The sequence below is a fragment of the Terrapene carolina genome, unplaced genomic scaffold (genome assembly GCF_002925995.2).
Source record: "Terrapene carolina triunguis isolate 2854851 unplaced genomic scaffold, T_m_triunguis-2.0 Scaffold231, whole genome shotgun sequence".
In the NCBI taxonomy this organism is placed as follows: Eukaryota; Metazoa; Chordata; order Testudines; family Emydidae; genus Terrapene; species Terrapene triunguis.
The window spans coordinates 12,301,761-12,321,705 of NW_020664582.1; the positions used below are offsets into that span (position 1 = coordinate 12,301,761).

General features: G+C 45.2%; 2 protein-coding genes across 3 annotated transcripts in view; both read right to left on the bottom strand.

The window, feature by feature from the left end:
- Positions 1-426: 426 nt before the first annotated feature.
- MRPS23 (mitochondrial ribosomal protein S23) lies at positions 427-4,475 on the bottom strand. Of its 2 annotated transcripts, XM_024195420.2 has the most exons (5): positions 4,328-4,475; positions 3,682-3,858; positions 2,277-2,354; positions 2,042-2,165; positions 427-911 (listed from the first exon to the last, which is right to left on the bottom strand). In XM_024195420.2, the coding sequence occupies exons 1-5, from the start codon at positions 4,369-4,371 to the stop codon at positions 759-761; spliced, it is 576 nt and encodes a 191-aa protein (XP_024051188.2). In that variant the 5' UTR covers positions 4,372-4,475; the 3' UTR covers positions 427-758. The 2 variants fall into 2 exon arrangements, with proteins under 2 accessions (XP_024051188.2, XP_024051187.2); XM_024195419.3 differs by lacking the exon at positions 2,277-2,354 and having other exon boundaries at positions 4,328-4,454.
- Positions 4,476-18,848: 14,373 nt separating this feature from the next.
- The window catches only part of CUEDC1 (CUE domain containing 1), a 29,276-nt gene continuing 28,179 nt past the window's right edge, over positions 18,849-19,945 (bottom strand). The window contains exon 10 of the mRNA XM_029912514.1: positions 18,849-19,169. The gene's annotated coding sequence lies outside the window, so the exon portion shown is untranslated. The remainder of the gene's footprint in view (positions 19,170-19,945) is intronic.

The window sequence follows — 19,945 nt, forward strand, 5'->3', positions numbered from 1 at the left end:
ATGCCTCTTTGTCTTCTTCAAATAACGATGTGTAATCATGACCTTTTACTTCACAGATGATTATCAACTGCCTTACAGAGTTACAGCAAGGGCCCATTGCAAGATTACATGTACGGGTATTGTTATGGTTTAGCAGAGTATGAATAAAGAAAGTAGTGAAGTAGAAGAATGTAACTAGAAGACTAACAGATACCCTGTTCAATATATACAGTTAAAAAGTAGGCCTTCTCTACTAAAAGTTAAAAGATGACAGTCGTTGTTTTATGCAGATATTTCAGCAGATAAAGCTACAAAGCATACACCACTTCTACAGTAAAAGAAGAATTGCTTATGTAACAATGATGAGACAGTCACAAAACCATTCATCCTATCTGACGAGAGAAGATAAGCCCCACCACAACAAAGAAATGACACACTTGAGGAGGGTGTAAGTTTAATTAAAATGTTTAATTGTCTAAGCCATTATTATCTCTAATACATTTTTCATCTCGGAGCGCAATTCAGAAAAAGAATCCTCAAGACCTTTGTAATGTAAAGAATTATTCCTACTTGACAAATGTGGAATTGAGGCAGAAGAGTTAAGTGTCCTGCACGGGGTCACAGGCATCAATGCTGGACAACTAAACGATGCCTCCCTTGAGTAAATATCTTCTCATCAAAGAGTCTGTACAATCTGGACCACTGGCATTCAACAGTTCAGAGGCTATAAACATGTTACGACAAGTGCCAAGACAATAATGCTGAGAAACGTAGAACTGTTAGGACAAGGGATTTTCCTTTTTCACATCTGTTGATTCGAGATGCTCCTCCTGGTCTTGCTTCTGTTCCTGTCTCTCCTCCAACATGGTTTGAAGATTCATTCCTACCACAAGATCCCTGGTTTTGGCCTCTTGACGAGTCTGTTGTGCTACCTACAGTTTACAGGAAGATGATCACCATAAAGTACAGCTACAAAGAGTCCTGACTTTCCCCCCAAGGGTTTCACGAAAAGTCAATTAGAAAGCTGTGGTCCCAGTGTGTGCCCCAGAAGAGCCCAATGCATAGATAGACACTTGAAGAAATAAAGCATCAAGACTATAATTTACTATCATCTTAGTCTGAGTTAAGGTATGAGGAGATTAAAGGCACTAAATGTGAGAAGCATAAAATGTAAGTGGAAAGGGGTTGCCACCTGTCAGGTATCTGGGAAAGACTGATGGGGGGGGGGGGGAAAGGTCACAACTAAACTGAATTTCTCATCTTTCCAACTTTTCTTCACCCAGCAACAATTCTTTTTCTTTTTCCTACTACGCTTTAACTTGAACTACATCTTCTTCCTCCTCAGCAACTTTTGCAGCGGAAAAACAGTGCTGGTGCTCAGTTTACCAGTCATAATTATATCCCAGTTATATATAGTATATGTTGTATTCTATAACAATATCATGCATATTGCCATAAGAATATTCTATTAGCATATACATTCTTATAAGCATATACATTCTGTACCACAAAGATCACTTATTTCAACACTGCTACCTTTTACAAGCACTGCAGGCACTTAATGTATTAGGAATTGACACATTAGGACCACCTTTATAGGAGAAATATTTTTTATAAATTAAGAACAGTGAAAATATTTTCCCCTGAAGCAGATTAATATGTCAATGTATACTTCAAAGTGACAGAATAGCCCTTATTGTTCTTTACATGCACTGTTTGTGAAAGGTACTGGCTTGACAGATCTGGAGATTGAAATCCTCCATTCAGCCACAGTGCATTCTCTGTCCCAGAAATGTACCTCAACCTTGACATGGTATGACCACTTCTATGGCAGAGAGGGGAGTTAAGTCAAGAATTGAGTTAGACCTGGAGAGTTTTCTGCTGAAACTTTCAAGAAGGGGGCCCAATTCCTGTCAATTTATGTAGACACCCAGGTGCCAAAAAACAGTAATGCCTTTGTCACTAATGACCTGGGATGCATATAAACTAGTAACCTAAAAAGTGGTTCTGTATCCATTTACCAGCCACCTTTCTGAGTTGTTGTTTTTTAAATAATGCATACATTTGCTGTTCTTTTTCTTCGCAGAAAGATCCCCTCTGCTAAAAGCTGCTTTCCTGTTTCTTCAAACAATTTTTCCGGCTCAATTTTTCCTTCTTTTTGCAGTTCATTGAATTTCTCAACAAACCTAGAATTCAAGACGTTTGTTACTTACCAAACAGTAACAACAAAACATTTTATTCCATTAATTAAACAAACTGAAGACCTAATTCTAGCTTAATTCTAACATGGAGCTTACCTCTGGCAGGTGGATTTAAAGTTTAATTGTGACAGTTCAAAGGCTTTTGAATCATTCCCATATGCTTCATAAAATGTCCTATTCAATAAAATAAACACAGTTTGAATTTCTCATTAATCCGTGTATAGGTGATAAGTTCTGGCAGAGAAGTTAATGAACTTGTAAAGCCAGAGAACAGTTAGTTTCGGATAGAGCAAAGATGATTTCCCTAACTACTACTCTTCCCACTCACTATATTTTACATTTACATACTGTTTTTCATTCAAGTATCTCAAAAGTACTTTAACACCCACTTTTTAATCCATACTACTCACCTGTGAGGCACAGAAATATTATCACTTTTTAAAAAGATGGGTTAACTGAAGCACAGAAAGGTAAAATGACTTGCCAACGGTCACACAACAAATTAATAACCATGACAGGGGTAGAACCTGGGTGGCCCTTGCTCCCAGTAACCTGTTATAAACAAGAACCTGTGGCCACTGATACTCAGAATAAATGCAACTATACTAGTTCTTGAACACTGAACTGTCACAAGCATTCTGTTGACACAAAGCACTTCACAAGAGCTCCAGGTGGTTGAAGTGGTGCTGTAGATGCCTGTTTCCCACGGTAAACCAGCCTTGATCTAAAGTGATGGTTTTCAGGTCTACTTCAGTGATTATAAACACATACATCCACAAACGCAAGACTGAAGGATCATGGGCAACAATTTCCCTATTGGACAAATGAACAGCTAAGCACATAAGAGTTAATTAAGTATCCCAGAGGTAAACAATGGTTAAAGAGCAGTTGTATTTTTCTCCTAATCTATCATTTTAAACATGAAAGAGACACTTTTAAAAATTCTAAACAAATAAATAAGTTACACACAGGAGTAATGGCTCTAGTAAGATATGACAGCTAGGTACATCTGCTGGATAGCTGTTAGTGCCACCCTCTGCAGTGTACTGCAAATTTCAAAGGGAAACTGAAACCTCTCCTGGGTGTTTCAGGGCATAGATCAGAACTCACTGACACTCTGAGTGGAATACGACAATCTTCAGAAGTTTGAGAGCCGGGGCTCGCATGCTGGAGCTTGGGGCTTCAGCCCCGCAGGAGGCACCTGCCCCACTCCTGCTGAAGCCCCAAGGCCCAGCAGGCACACCCCATGTGGCTGAAATCCCGAGACCCTCCTCCCCACTGGGCAGAAGCCCCTACCCCACCACAATGCAGCGGTCCCAAGCTTCTTCCCCCACACCCCTGGCAGGTGGAGAATGGGAGGAGAGTGTGGAGGTCTCCGCGAGTCGCACTTTAACTGTAAAAGAGCTGCATGAGCCATGGTTTGGCCACCCCTGGTGTAGATACTACTGTGACTGTACTACAGGAAAACTTGAAAGAGATGGAAGGCTACGGCACAACTCACGCTCGGATCTCATCCTCTTGGTACAAAATGGGAGGGATGACATCCTTCACTTTGCCATAGCGCTGACCGGGCTCCCGGTAGACGGGCTCCCTCAGCGGAGGGAAAGCGGCATACACATCAAACCACAAGGGCTTCTGAGCCTCGGCCAGCACCCCGGAACGCAGCATATCCCGTGTCCTGGGAGAGAGAGATGCAGAGGGAGCAGGAAGAACATGAGCTGGGAACAAGGTGAAAATCAGGCCCACTGAAAGGCCCAAGAGAGAAGGGACACAGCCTGCCCATGGGAACCTGCACTGCACCGGGCAGTGCCGGGGCACCTGCCCTCCTATAGCCCCTACCAACACACACAGTACCCCCCCACACCCCATAACCCCCACCCTATTCCCCTCCCCTTCCCACACACACACACACACACACATCAGTTTCAGGGGCACCTCCCCGACGCTAAAAGGACCCCCCCCCCGAGGGAACAGCCCCTTTCCCCACACGGGGGAGGGAGGTGGAGCCCGCCAACAGGGGCCCCACAGGCCAGACCGCCTGGCAGCGGGGAGGGGAAGAACCTGCCCTCTCACACCCCAGGCAGTTGGAACCCGCTCGTAGCAGCCCCCAGGGAACGTCCCCAGTCCCGCCCCCGGTGACCCCGTACCGGGTGAACACAGTTCCCAGCTTCTCCAGCCGGCTCCCCGCCATGCTGCTTCCCCACGTCTGTCCTAGGCCGCCCCTAGCAACCGCGGCTCCTAACAACCGCCTCCCCGCCAGCAGGCCCCGGCCCGCACTTTCACCCGGAAGCGGAAGTGAGCGGCTGGCCGGATGACCGAGCTGGTGTCAGGCCCATACAACCTATGGCCGAGTGGATTCTCGAGACGGCTCCAGGAGCCAGGTAGAGGCAGCCGATGGCCGAGCAGAGCCCGAGGCGGATTGATGAGCCAGGCAGAAGCAGCCAATGCCAGAGTCCTGCTGGGGGAATTCCACGAGCTCCCCCAACCGATGGGGTCTGGATGGGGAGGCTGCTGGGATCCCTTATTTAAAGAGACAGCCCCAGGTTTGAGGCACCCCATGCCGTGGCAGGCTGTCACCCAGGCACCCACACCCCTGCACAGGCATGGCCCCCAAGCTTGTGCTGCTGCCCCCTGTGCTCTGGGCATGGAGGAGCTGAGCCTGCAGGGCGCCCACCCAGCCTCGCGCCCCGTGGTGCACAGGGTTGCGTTTTGGTTGGACGTATTCCTAGAGCCTGAGGTTTCATCACATGACGTAATCTTTAATTAAAGATTCATCCTTAATTCCTGGAGAGTCCAGGGCAATCCTGGAGGGTTGGCAACCCTAGCAGTGCATTGACATGCCACAAAGACACCTCCCGGCCAAACCCAGAGGCCGGCACCACCCAGGCGCAGCTCCCATGGATGCCATGTGGCATTTGGGGATGGTCATATGTGCCAGCCCCTTCTGCTTCCCCAGGAAATCTCCTCACTGAGATGCCAACCCTCTCTGTTTTAAATGATCCCAACTGAGCAGAAGCCCATTTGATATGGCAAGATTTCTGATCCTTAACACGATTTCAGATCCTATGCACGTGCATAGACACAATTTCTGATCCTGGGCGCACATGATTTCGGAGCCTGCACACACAAGCTCTTTAAACTAATCCCTTCATCAGAGCAGGCTCAAGCGCTGGGCAGAAAGATCAGCTGGAGCATGGAGCCCTACCGAGTAGTAACAGAAAGGATGGAGGGCTTGCCGTTGTAAAAGGACTGGGCTGCTCTCTGAAAGGATGATCCCTAATTCTGGCTAAGCTGAATTCAGTGCAGGAACCAAAGGGAAGACATGATAGAGTCTGTGCTGACCCGGGAGCAGAATGGCCCCATGTGCAAAGTAGAATAGCTCCAGAAGCAGCAGCTCCGAATAGCTGGAGCGAGTGGTCACATTGTCCCACAACATATCCCTATGCTCCCTGCATGCCACTATACTGAGGGCAGCAAGGGGTCTGACACAGGGCTGTTTTGGAACCCTTGTTAACAGGGATATTCCCAAGAGGAGCTCTGCCAGCTTTGCAGCCCCTCTACATATGGGCTGATACGATTTCATGGGACTGGAGAACTCGTGAACCTTTTACTCTGAGGTTGCAGGTTCAAATCCAGCTCAGCATGACAGGGACAGAAAATTCTTGTCATTTGATGGGCCAATGTGAAATGAGTTGGCAGTCTTATGCTAAAAGCAACAGAGAGTCCTGTGGCACCTTTCAGACTAACAGATGTATTGGAGCATAAGCTTTCGTGGGTGAATGCATCCGACGAAGTGAGCATTCACCCTACGAAAGCTTATGCTCCAATACATCTGTTAGTCTGAAAGGTGCCACAGGACTCTCCGTTGCTTTTTACAGATCCAGACTAACATGGCTACCCCTCTGATACTAGTCTTATGCTAGTTCCTAGCAGCCAGGTGTCTACATCATAAAACTTCCACCCAATCATTTTTAATTGGCAACTTTTTGGGCACCCTCAGAAAAGAAGCCATAGATGGGATGGGCTTAACACCCTTCCTCCTCCTCCTCCTCCTCCTTCTTCCCCCCAGGGTGGTTCCTCCACATCAGGGATAAGGCATGCCTAGGGGGCCATTATGGGGGAAGTTCACAGCATTGTTGCCTATGCACTACCGTATTCCTAAGGAGAATATTTCATTCTCGGTACCATCAGGGCAGCAACTTTCACATACACTCAAATCAAAACATCAAAAAATATATAAAGCCTCAAAGGCCCAATACTGAAATATTTATAAAGGCAAGGGCTCAAATACTATGCCAGGCATACACATAGAAAAGGACATGGGAGGACAAATGCAATCAGCACTACTAGGACAGCATGGATTAAGTGGGAATTTCTCTAGCAGTCTAAAAATAGCCCGACTGTGGCTTGTTGCTCAGTCAACATTGTGATTTGTTTCTAATTACATTTTGCGCCTATGATTAAACATCCCAAAATATCTCCGGCAGGGAATATAATTTCAGTCGCACCTTGCCTTGCCTTGATCACCCTTCCATTCCACAAAAAGAGCTTTAATATCTAAACAGTGTCTTTCATTTGGGGGAGGGGGGGAGGAAGTGACTCCCTTGGCTATTACAACACTGTCTTTGAGAACCAAGCATTGTGGTGTTGCAAATAAATCATTCTTACAAAGTAGGGCGATTTCTTTGGCAATGGCAATTCATTCAGTGAGGAACCCAGGCACAGTCATATGAATGACTGAACATTACACTAAGTGTTGCACTATTCCAGTATGTTATCTATTGCCAGCAATGCCTGGTAACTGCCATTTCCTTAGGCTATTCAGCTTGTCCCCTGAGTGCTTGATGGTTAAAAGAGGATATGTCAAAGGAAATCAAATGGAGCAAATTTTCAGAGGCCCAGCCCCTAAAGTTGCACTTGTGATTTTTCACACACACTTGAATCTGCATGAGAAACAGGGAGAGATGGATTGGAAACCACAGTTTACAATCACAAAATCAGCAGCACCAGGTACGTCAAAATTTAGAAGTAAAAATGGATTGGTGCAATTTTTAGTCCCTGCACTGAGATGGGCGCAGATAGAGCCATAAGCCCGTAGGGAGCTCCACTGATTTCAGAGTTTGGCTGACGCTGAACACTTTGGATAATCCCATCCTCCATTTTATGGCCTCATTTTCAAAAAGGGCTGAGCGCCCGATGTTCAACACTTGAAATCAATGCGAGCTCCTGTGTGGGCAGCATGACAGATATTGCAATCCCATGCGATAGCTTTGTACAATAGTTAGTTCTGAATGGTTTATGTATGATTGTGTTCTACTCCATGGGGGAGGGTTATCACAGCTGCTACAGGAACAAAAAACAGAGGGGGTTGATGAAGGTGAGTCACTGAGAACTCTAGAGAGATACCGCCTCCGGACTGGTTTGCATATACTGTTTCAAGGTGGGTTTCCCAGAGACTAGGAGACAAAGAAAAGGGCTTTTGGTATAAAAGGATGAACTTGAAGTGACACAGGGTCTTCCTTTTGATCCAGCAAACAGACAAGACCTTCTGTCCAAGGGCCCCAACCCTTGCAGAAGGGTTGGGAAGACTTTGGCCTACTAGGACCCCATAAGCTGATGGGTAATTCCTGGCATGTGCAGTGTGAGAGTAATTCTGTGTATTGTTTTCATTATGGTTTCTCTGAAATGCTTTTACCTTAGGAATAAAGATGCTTGCTTAGAAAGAGCTGGGTGGTAACTTGTAACTGCTGGCAGTATGCTGTTCATAGCCCTGGGGGAGAAAGCAAAGCTCAGGTACTGGCCTTTAGGCACACTGGCTTGCTGAGGATATTACAATGTAAGGCAGAGGGCTGTGCAGCCTTAAAAACCCCAGCCAGAGGGGAGTGGGACAAGGGTCCCTACCCAGAGACTGGTGATGGCTAGAAACCTGAGCCCAGACTGGGCACTCCTGGAGTGGACCATGGAGGCAGGGGATATAGGTGCAGTTACCCTTACACCGTGACAGGCAGCTCTGGCCACTTATTTGGATGCCTAAATATAGACTTAGGCTCATACTTCCAAAACTCTTGGCCTTAAGAATTATTGTCAGTGAAGATAATGAAGTGTCTGGGTCTAGAATGTTGATAGCAAAATCCCAGACTTGAAGCCAACAGTCGTAACCACATTACACCCACCAAACACATGTAAAAATGTAGCAAGGCCTGTTGGACACACCTCGTTTAGGATTGATTTGTTTAATCTGTTTTGCCTTAGCCTGGTCAGACTCCTGTCTCAGCTGGTGGATGATGAAGGGTACATCCGAGCTGAGGGGCAGGCACAATCCTGGGAAGAGGGACACCCGTATAATTTTTATCTATTTCTTTCAAAAGGATGAGAGAGTGAATGAACAGTAACTGTGACAGGCACTAAATTTTTCCCTTAGGAAGAAAGCACATCTGAGTGCGCGAGAGTACAGCATCCATATGTCTGGCAACTTACACAAATTAAAGTCCTTAAGCTCATACCATATGTCTAAGAATAAAGCCCAGATGGCTTCAGAATCATGTAGCCTTGCTGAGGCTGCAGCTCACTTCCTCCTGCTCTCTCACTTCACGCTCCCCCCCTCCAAATAATACTTTGCATGTACCCTAGCTACATGGTTCCCTCCATAGGAGGGTCTCAGTGCACTCAGCTATGTGTTTGTTAATACTTACCCTGCCCTAGGACACCGGTAAGTCCCCTATTACAGAGAGGGAAACTGAGGCCTGGAGAGGGTAAATAACTGAATTAGAGGCTCCAGAGTAGTCAGAGGCTGTTCTTGTCTTTGTTGCATTATAGAGGTGAGATCTATGGAGTCAGAGAGTCATTGGTACGAAAGGCCAGAAGGGACCATTATGTCCACAAAGGCCCGCCTACTTCAACGCTAGGATCAAGCTAGAGCAGCACATACAAGGACCTGTGTATTCTACAGGCCACACCTCTCTGTTATTACAGTTGAGGACAGTTGTTCAATGCTCCAGTTTAAGGACAACTTTGGACAATGGTTAAGCCTGGGGATCTAAACTAAAAGGCCAGGTTCTCGGTTGCTCTGCAGCTTGCGTGGTCACTTACCCTTGTGCGAAGAGGGTGAGAAAGGATATCAAATAGTAGCATTTCACATGCTCTTTGCATATGTACAAAATGACCACCCCAGGGGCTAGTCCACAGAGAATCAGGCCTGGCTGTTATGGGGTATTTTCTTCAGGACAGGTGGTACCTTATGTTTCCACCATGTGGCAGCAGATGTAATGTTTAGCCTGTCAGATACTGGCTCACCCAGCCTGATTTTCTTATTTTAATTTAATTTTATTTCATTTATGGATTTCACAGCAACACCAAGGTTATCTGCTGTGCATAAATAACCTTCTCACTGTTACAGTATTTCCATGAACCTGACTTCCAAGAAACAGAGATCAAGAAGTAATCTGTATTTATTAGCTACATTCCTCCGTTTCCCTCTAATTACCGATAGGTCAATGTGAAAAATACACATGCTAATTTCAGACACAAGACATTCAATCCATCTTCAAATATTATAAACACAAGAGGCAATAAATCTACCTTAGAGATTATCCTCAAGCAACAAAATTTGGATCCCGATCCAAAACCGCCTTCGTGTTTAGAGTGATTTGGATGCAGAGTTTTAGTTGGGGACCATTTTATCATCTCAATTCACTCTTTGCAGAGGAACAAACTTCCCCCATTAGAGAGACAGAATTAAAAAGGAAACTACAGATTGCTGTCCAGGACTGCATTCATGGCCACACTAAGGAGTTAGCAGGCACTAACCCTTTAAACTCATTTACAAAGCTCCAATTTCCCACTATTTATAATTGCAGTGTTGGTGGGTTAATGATGAAAATTACTTGCTGCAATAGGAAGTTTGCCTTCACTTTTTCAGCTGAAGCTTTCAGTTTTTCAGCCTCTCATGCTTTTTACAATTAAGGTCATAACAAATACTTTGTCTAGCACTTTGCATCCAAGGATCTAAAAGCACTTTCTCGTGAAGGAGGCTTCACAACTCATTGGTGAGTTCAGGGACCTTTATTTTAGCAGCTGTACAGAGGGAAAATCCAGGCAGAGAGATGAGAAGTGATCTGGGCACGGCCATACAGCCAGTCAGTAGCAGAACCAAGACCCCCTGTTGTAGAGGCCTCGGCTCTATCCACAGCTCCAAGCCTTGGAAGTTCTTTCGAGCAGTAATAAACTCTGAACTAATAATAGGAACTGTCTTTAGATACAAAACATTTAGGTGAATCTACACACATGATCTGCACTGGCTGCCTGTTGGTTTACAGACTGAACTTAAGGGTGTTGCTTTGGAGACCGCCTTCGCTCCTCCTAAGTTTTTGGGCAGAGCATTCACTGCAAGGGGCCCTCAGCTTTTGCATCTGCTTCTCCCTGCTGCTCCAAAATACCGCTGGGCTGGTGGCTTTGAGAGTAGGCTGCAAGGCAGGTCTGTTTGCATGGGTTGCTATACAAGTTGGGGTTAAGTCTCCAGTGGGGAGAGAAGCTGGGAGTTGAGTTCTGCTGGCTGGCTGGGCAGGGGCACCAAAAGGCTTGGATTTTCTGTAGCAATCCAAAGGACAATAAGCAGAAGGATCAGATCTAGCAGCCCACTGTGGAGAATTAGTTAATGTTCTTTAAAGCTGGAGGTTTGGGTACAATCCTGGCCCCACACTATTGATTTCAGTGGAGCCAGAATTTCACCCCACGATGTGCCACTGTACAGCTCAAGAGACTGCAAACCTCTCCATCATCAGTTAGGGTGCATCCCTGCCAGTGACTGAAAGCTCAACTGTTGTGCAGGGGCTGGTGTGAAATGAGTGGGTGCCTCAAGACTACTTCCTAGAGGACAAGTCCCCCACATCATAAAACAGCAACATATTAAAAACTGACCCCCTTACTGCTCTGTGGGTAGAATCCAGGCAATGGAAACTACATCACCATCTCCCTTCCTAGAGAAGCTTGCCCTGTCTCCATCCATGGGGTCCTTGCTGCGTGGCTGCAGTCTTAGCTAAAGGCCTGTCCAAAAATAAATCATCCTTGTGCAATTCACGGATTGGCCACTGCAAGGCAACAGAATCCCAGTCCTGGTGAGGAACCAACATCTTTAACAGCGAAGGGAGGTGGGGAGGGCTAACACAAATGGAAATCAGCAGAGCACCCAGCTGTAGTTCAGGGAAATGAAGGCAAGGTCAGAGGAGGCAAACAGGATAATACACCATGGAAGGCAAGAGCAGGAACATAAGAACGGCCCTACTGAGTCAGACCAATGGTCCATCTAGCCCAGCATCCTGTCTTCTGACAGTAGGCAATGCCAGGTGCTTCAGAGGAAATTAACAGAGAGCTCTGTTAGGAGAGTGCTCTCAACCCATGGTCCCCTCTGCAAGTGCTAATCCATGCTTGTGTTGGGGGAACTCAAACATTGGCTTAAAGCACCTCTCAGGCTGATAATTCTCCCCTAGTTACAAAAGCAGAATGATCCAGTGACTGGTTGAGTCTATCTAGTACCTGTATGGTCCCATCACTGTGGTATCCAAGTGCCAGTATCACTCAGGAAGGGAGCTCAGGGCTCCTAATTGGCTACAGTTAGGTCCGGAGCAGTCTATTTATCCTGCACCTTAAATACAAGAGCATCCTTCCAGAGCAAGAATAAGAGGCTAGTGTTGTCTTAAAGGCCAGTGAACGCTAATAAGTCAGCATTAAAGCCTGCAGCGGTGTGCCAATGCACCTACTGTATTGCGGCCTGCAATGGCTGACATAAAAAGATGCATATGAAGGCATGAAAAGTAAGAGCCTGCCTCTCTATTCATCCCAAAAATAATCCATCAAAGATGCAGCATTGATTTAGGTCTTCTGAACAGAGGCCAAACTGTGAAAAGTTGTCAAGTTCAGAATCAGACAGCCTCATAACGTTAGATTCATTTTTTCTCATCATGTGTTTGGTTCTGGCCATTCATTCGTCATATTTATAGGCGCACTTATCTGATTACCTGAGCCAGGCAAAAATCTTCCTCAACAAAGTGGGCCAGAACCTCAGCTGCTGTATAGCAGCAAAGCTCCATTGATACGCTATGTTGATTTATATACGCCAGTTGAGGATCTGGCCCCTGTAATCACAACTCGCCTGATTTCAGGCTTTATCCCAAACTTGACACGGACCAGAACTGTGCAACTTACAAGGCATTCCTAGGCCCAGTTTTGAGCAATGTGGCAAATTTATGGCAAAGCACCAGAATCATGGTGGATTTGCACAACAGCATTGCCAAAACTGTCTGTTTTGCCCAGATTCCACTTCAAAATTTTAGGAGATGTTAGGTGTCAGAACTCAAAGCACACACTGGGAAAACGCGAAGATGCTGCCACTGACTCTGAGGAAGTGAGATTCACAAGCTCCACCTCGCTTTAAATTGTCTACTTCAATAACATTTCACACTTTGAGACATACTGATCCAGCCAGCGAGTGGAAATATGTGGTGTTGAAACTTAAGAACACATATTTCAGTAATAATACCTTATAATAAATGTATTCCCTTCCCACTAGAAGACAATGTGAAGGAGCCTGAATGTTCGTTTGACAGACATGGAGGAGTTGGTGTATTCCAGACAACGAAACAGTTTAAAGAAACTGCACGCACTTCATCCCGAGAGACTTCTTATTTTCAGCATTAAGTGGGTAACACCATATTTTTGATAAAATGCAGTTCCACATTAATATAGCTGACTGTAGATGTGCTGTGAGCTTACACACACACACACACACACACACCTGATGTCACAACTGTCCCTGAGCAGCCTGGGTGAGCAATTCTTGTTCATAAATAAAGCCCAGCTACAGAAGATCTGATATTGATTTCACTGGCTAAGAGCTCCATCTAATGCCCACTGAACTCAATGGAATGACTTGCACTGGATCAGGTCTTAAATGCCTACATATGTCAGAGGAAAGGGTGTGAATGGTACATGCCCTATACACTAGAATGCAACTGCCAGGATCACTCATTTACTAGGGAAATCATTCCTTAATGTTGCCTAAAGTCAATGGGTCTGCCTGACTCTTACCCCAGCCTGTGCAAAACTCATGTAGATGGGCTTTGCACAGAGCCAGGGTGTGATGCTGCCTGCCAGGCTGTGATGAACGATCAGAGACATAAAGCCCCCTCACTCACCTCTAAATCCTGCCTTAGAATCTTTGGTCCAAGCGAGGGCTGCACTGGTAACTTGCTAGAAGCTTGAAGTAGGTCAATGCATGTTTGATATGGAGGGGCTGCCCACAGAAGGAACAGGTCTCAGGACATGTTGCTTCCTCTTGATCCTGCAGTCACTGCCAGAAGCTCCCCTCCGTACCAAAGATGGAGACAGATATATTGCAGGACTTGACAGCGGGCAGTTGGGTCAGAGGCTACACTTGTTTGATTCAGAATTCCTCAAGCTCTTTCCCCCTCATGATAAAGCTTCAAAATTTTCTTCTTGATCCATGATCTGAGCCCCTTCACAAAAGGTGTTCTTGAGTCATGACAAGTCCGTGACTACCACAACTAACATTAGCTCTCCCTGAACCAATCTGCTGCTCCTGCAAGGTCAAGTGGCAAAGCATTCTGAGTCTTTCTGGAGGAGGAAGAGGATGGAGAGCTGCTTATGACAGGGATCACATTTCCAGGAAAAGCTTTCCTTGGGTTTATGAGTCTCCTGTACTGTAAAGAGGGGTGATTTTGAGTCAAAATTTCATGTTAAAGTTTATAACCCCCGCATCCCCCATTAGCTGCCCAGGCATTCAATTTAGGACCGGATGAAACAATTTCCATCTAAGCCTTTTTATTTTTAAACAGAGAATTGGATTTTCAATAAAATAAAGCAGTGGTTCTCAACCCGCAGCTCATTCAGCACACAGCTGCAGCTGTGACATCCTCAGGGCCATACAGGTAGTATATATATTGGGTGGATGCAGCCCACATAACACACAGAGAGCTGCATATGCAGCCCACAATGGTAAATAGGTTGAGAACCACTGAAATAAAGTTTTACATGAAAAGCATCTGGTTTTTGTGGAAATTTTTTTTTCAGATGTTCAATTTTTTCAAAAAAACCCTGATATTTCAGTTTGGATAGGTTACCTCAGTGCCTCTTGGGAGTTGTAATGTTGTTACTTCATGTCCCTGATTTTCTATGGGCCAGGCTTCCCAGACAGACTACATCTCCCATGATGCACCACAGCCAGGGATGGCCATGATGCACTGCTTCTGGTCTCCACGAGGTGAAACTGTGGTGCATCATGGGAGTTATAGTCTAAAAATTTCAGTGGGGGGCAGGAAAAAGCCATTTGCTGACCAACTGTAGTTCAGATCACTTTGACAAGAGCTTGTTGGAGCTCTGCTATGGCAGTCGGGCTGTTCAGAGAAGTCCTCCTTCCTGTTTCTTTGGAGCCGCCTACTGGATTGTGCACTACACAGTCATCATGAATGAGGCAATAAGAATCCCTCACTTAGAAGAGCTACTCTTTCGGTAACAGATGAGCCATTGAGAGCAGTGTCCAGAACTGAGATGAAAGAAAAATTTGTTTAATTCAATTCTCAGTTTCACATATTTTTTTCATGGCCGTAAAAAATCAAAAGCAAAGAAAACCAAGGCATTAAGAGTACGACATGACTTTATTATATGAATTACTATTAAACATCTTTAAGAAAAAAATACTTATAGAAATAAGTTCTAAAATAGCAACACTCACAAACGTCACAAGTCCTTTTTGGTTTTTAAACCATTTCGTATAGAAGCGATACAAACGTCACTGAGTATTGTACATTTTTCTAGAAGAAATGCATTTCAGCTGTCAAGCCTGTCTTTGTGGCCTTTTCGCTTGTTAGATCTGAATTTTTAAAAAGGAAAACAAAAAAAAATCACCCTTTCTCCTCCATTACAATGGTATTTGGCGCCCCCGGGACATTTGGAAATGGCTACAGGGTTACATCATTCAGAACGACTGCGTCACGACTAGGATCTAAAGGTGCATTGTTAGAACACATTAGCTAGCACGTCCTAAAAGTCCTGCATAGGCAAGGCAGTGTATTCTGTTAACACATGCTAAACTATGCATGTTAACATATACACTGCCTTGTCTACACTAGACATTTAGTAGCTAGCACTTGTTAGCTACCACATGCTAACACCACACCTACCTTTAGATCCTAGTCTAAACAAAGCCAGAAAGATGTGAACCCGCCCTCCCCCCCGCATATCAAATGCAGTTCAAGGAAGTCATGTAACAATATTATTCTCCTCCCATTCACTGCAATGCTAAGTTTCTAAAAACCACCAAATACTCTTTAATCTGCCTGGCTTTTTATATGCCTACAATGTGGGTCAGGGGAGTGTCACATCTCAGTATGGGCTCTGTCCTGGGGGATTCTGAGCACTCAAACCTCCAACTGACTTTGAAGAGAGTAGAGCAGTGGTTCTCAACCTTTTTTCATTTACAGATCCCTAAACAATTTGGAAATCTATTGTGTGTATATATAGTTTTCAGTCTAAGTCTTTCGCGGACCCCTTAGACACAGTCTGAAGACCCGACCACAGGTTGAGAACCACTGGAATAGAGGGTGCTCAGCACCTCACAGATGTGTTCAGTACATCTCCAGATTGGCCCTAATAGAACAATGAGGCAATAAGCCGCCTCTGGGCTAGTCTTCAGCTGTGCAGGCTTTTAAGTGTAGATATAGCCTAAGATTGCATTAAGATGACGACCTTGGGGAGATGTGTTAACTAACACGATGTCTTAGAAGTCAGCATAGAGAGGGAGAAGTTGTGCTAGGCATTGTGTCAGCTGGCCGCGGTTAACCCTATTGTTCTAGTCGGATTTACCCATGACTAGATGATGAAATGTTAAGCACACCTTGTCCTTGTCTATAGTGACTGTTAACACATTGTTAGTTAACATGACACCATAAGGTTGTGCTATAACACAACCTGATTTCTAGAGAGAGACCAAGGAGTAAAAGATTTCAATAAGCCTAGCACTAATTTAGCAGCAGGGCAGCTGCTGACATACAACACGTGTGTCCTGAGGGACAGGTGCATTTGTATTTTTCCCCTCTCCTCCCCCCAATCCACAAAGCACTTCCTGGAGACCAAGAGGTCTTATAAAAATGAGTTTCTGCTGGGACAGGCAGCAGTTTCCTACCAGCAAGAGTCTGAGCTTCTGTTTGTTCGGCCGCTGGTGCCTTTTTGCATTCATGGAAACTTATCTCAAAGTTAAGCCCTCAGTAGCCAAGAGGAGTTGGAACTTTTACAAGCTGATCTGATTCCAAGCTTGATTTTCTTCCAAACATGCAGAGCTGCTTTAGGAGAGGGAGAAATAGCCAAGCACTTATTAAAGTAGGAGCCAACTGAGGATAGGAAAAGGGGGGTGGGGGAGAAACAGACCTTCCAATTCTAAGGCTGGGGATAAAAGTCCCTCCTCCTCCAAAAGCCCTTTTGTTTCCAGTGGTAGTGCTCCAGCTTCACCCTTAGCAACCAATACGTATGTACATGTACACACACACACACACACACACACACTTGGGGCCTTACCCTGAGTGATGCTGAGCAATATAGTGCCCACTGACTTCAAAGGGGCCAGTGGGTGCCTGGCAGCTCCCAAAATCAGGCCCTTAGTCACTTCCTTTCTCTGAACAGCCTCGAAAGCATATTCCAGGAACCTCATATCCTGCGTGCTGCAGAAGCTTCCAAGCCACTGAATTCTTGTCTGAGCACAGATGACCTCACTTGAAACTATTCTAGTCCCTGGAGCAGGCAAATTTCTCCTGCCACTCAGGAGGTTTTACCAAAAGACTCATTGATGCTCCTCTCCCTTTTATTTTTTTAAAGGAACAGACTCCAAAAACAGGCTTGGGGTGGGGGTGGGGGGATTTGAGTCTTTAGAGGATCTTTAGTGTTTGAGAACCTCAAAAGTTGCTGGGATCCCAAGGCATGGCTGCTGTCCACATCCTGATTCAAGCCTGCATGCACTTGCCCACTGTACTGTTTGGGGTTTGTAGCAGCTCATGTTCTCACTGGGAGGTCGTGGGCACTATAGCGACAGTTGAGGTGTTAGTGTAGTATCCAAATCACGTTCTGCCAGGAGGACGTGTCACTTCAGCAATAGACACACGGACCCTTTCATCAGGAACCTCTTGAAACTCCATGCCACACAGACTCAAAGTCCTTCTGCACTGAAAGGAAGCGCTGTGTGTGCCTGAATCCACTCTTGCTCATCCCTACTAGTTCTGAACAGTGTATCAAATTACTCAGGCCCAGACGAGGAAACCACCACTGCCTTCGTGTTTCCATTGAGTAGCTTGATTGAATGCCAGGTGCATGGAACAAGAGCCTCATGCTCAGCAACTTTTAAAAAGAATCAGTCTTGGCACACGCTTCAAAGGCATACAGATTCTCCAGCAGATTTTGAAAGGAGCCTGTCAGAGAGTTTAAGCCTGCAATGTGGGCTTTTGTTACAAAGCCTAATAGAAAGGCAATGAAAACAGGTTTTTGTTGGACTGATTGCTTGGATCGGTGCGTCTTCCTGCTGCTTTTGCAACCCAAACGTTGCAGCGCTTGTGCTACTGCATGGGACCCAGAAAGTGAGACGGACTAGTCTATTCTCTCTGCCCAAGCTGAGAAGTAAATAGACAGTATTGATGCAGAAAAGAAAACTTGCTTGGGGGGAGTTATTTCAGTTATTGACACTGCTGTTAGTAGCACAGGGAAGGAATTTTTTTTCAATTATTTTTTTTTAGCCTGACAGTGTCCATTTCAATTCCAATGATTTGAGCATTACTTTTAAACTCTACAATGTTCCACCAGATTCCAAGCTCTCTCCTGGAGGAGGGATGTCATCCTCACATTGATCGGCAAGCTCTGAACCAATCTCCTCTTCATTTCATGTTATGAGAACTGCTCTCAGGTCTGTGCCCATAGACCATGTGGGCTCAGCTAGAGAAAACCCACTCATGTCTCAACTTGAGGCCAAATTCTGATCCCCCTGAAGTCAACTGTGAGACTCACATTAAGCAGGATTTAGCCTATGATGTGCAAACTCAGAGGTGAATCAAATAAGGCCCCCATCTACAATCCCCCCCCCATCTAATCTGGTAAGTGTTTCTAGACTGCCAAAACTCATTGCCTGCTACATAGGGAGCAGCCAACTGTCATGAACAATCCAAATGAGAACCTGTGGGATATGTTCTAATTCAGAGATAAGCAGTGAGAACTAAACAGCTTTGAAATTCAGCCCTCCCCCGCCCCCCATTCCTGCTCTGTAAAGGTACCATAATATCACAAGAGCAGCAGCACAAAGCTAGAGAAAGTGGTACACTGGAGGAGAAACTGGCCCCAGCTTGGTGTCTAGTTCAAGGCATTTTTATCAATGCCTGAGGCAAAGGTTTAATTCAATGTGAGATGCCCAGGAGAAGGCCTTTTCTTTTTAAAAAGACAATTTATATTATCCTGCCTATTACCTGATCTGGATCCTGGCTTATTAACTCTTAATAACAATAACAATAAACAACATTTTTCAGGTCTTTTTTTATGTGCGTAAAGTTACATCAGATTGCTACAGTGATATGTTTAAAAATGGGCAAGCCAGAGCCCAGCTGTTCAATGTATTATTGTTATTATTGTTTTTAATTCATATCCAAACCATGTTTATATCAAAGAGGGTGGGGGATAGGTCATTATTCCCACAAGCTTGAAATCCGTTATCTTCACTGCAGTGACTGAGAAAAATTCAGATCAGCTGCTGATTTTTGGCTGGATTTGCTGGATAGGAAAGAGGTGTTTTCAAACCCGCTGGGAAGAAAAAATTGTGCCTCACTTTAATACTTGTACTTTAGAAGAGGATGATAGTGGGGGGAGCCAAGGAAATTGTTTTTTCTTTGCAGCCATCTTCTTCTTAAGACTTTAACAAATAAAGCCCAGTTCAGGCAGTGGATCTGGGATCTAGAAGAGAAGGACAGGGAGGGGGAGAGGAAGAAGTGTATTCAGTCAAAGCTGCTTCACTCATGGTGCTGAAACAAAGCCTGTCACTGTGCACTGGATGTTTTTAAAACAACCCATAAGGATTCCCTATGCATCAAGTTCAGTAAGAGGCAGGCATGAATACTGGAGCCTCTGCATGGTTTTCATCAGTAACCTCATGCTGAGTCCACCCACATATGTTCTTCATGGAGGGCAAAGAACAGGGAAGAATTGGCCCAACAGTTTCTCTTACATTCTTCAGTACAAAGGTCAAAGTACCTGTTGCTATCCACACAGCAGCTATTAATGGGGCTGAAGGGGCAGACGTGTGAACAACAATGGCAGAATAAGTCCCTGTGGGTGACATTCACCCCAATGCAAGCCCCATGTGCAAGGCTTTATGCACAGACCTACCTAGATCCTTAACACACAGCACAAAACTCCACACATCCTCTCTGAGGCACTGTGATTTTCACCCTAAGGCATCAAGGATGTTGTGGGGCCGGTGCTATCAGCTGTAGCTGAAACAAGAGGAAGTAATCCATCCTGGGAAAGCCAGGGAAGAACAAACAGCTGAATCCAACTTTGCATTGGAGCACCAGGGGTAAAAAGCTCAAGCTACTTGTTTTCTCCATGACAGCATGCAACGGATCCTTTGAATTTTCTTAGGCTGGCACTTTGTCCATTGGCCCAATTGTCTAATCTACATCACTCAACTCATGTCGGGGGAGACGGGGTGGCGATGGGCTTGCAACAGG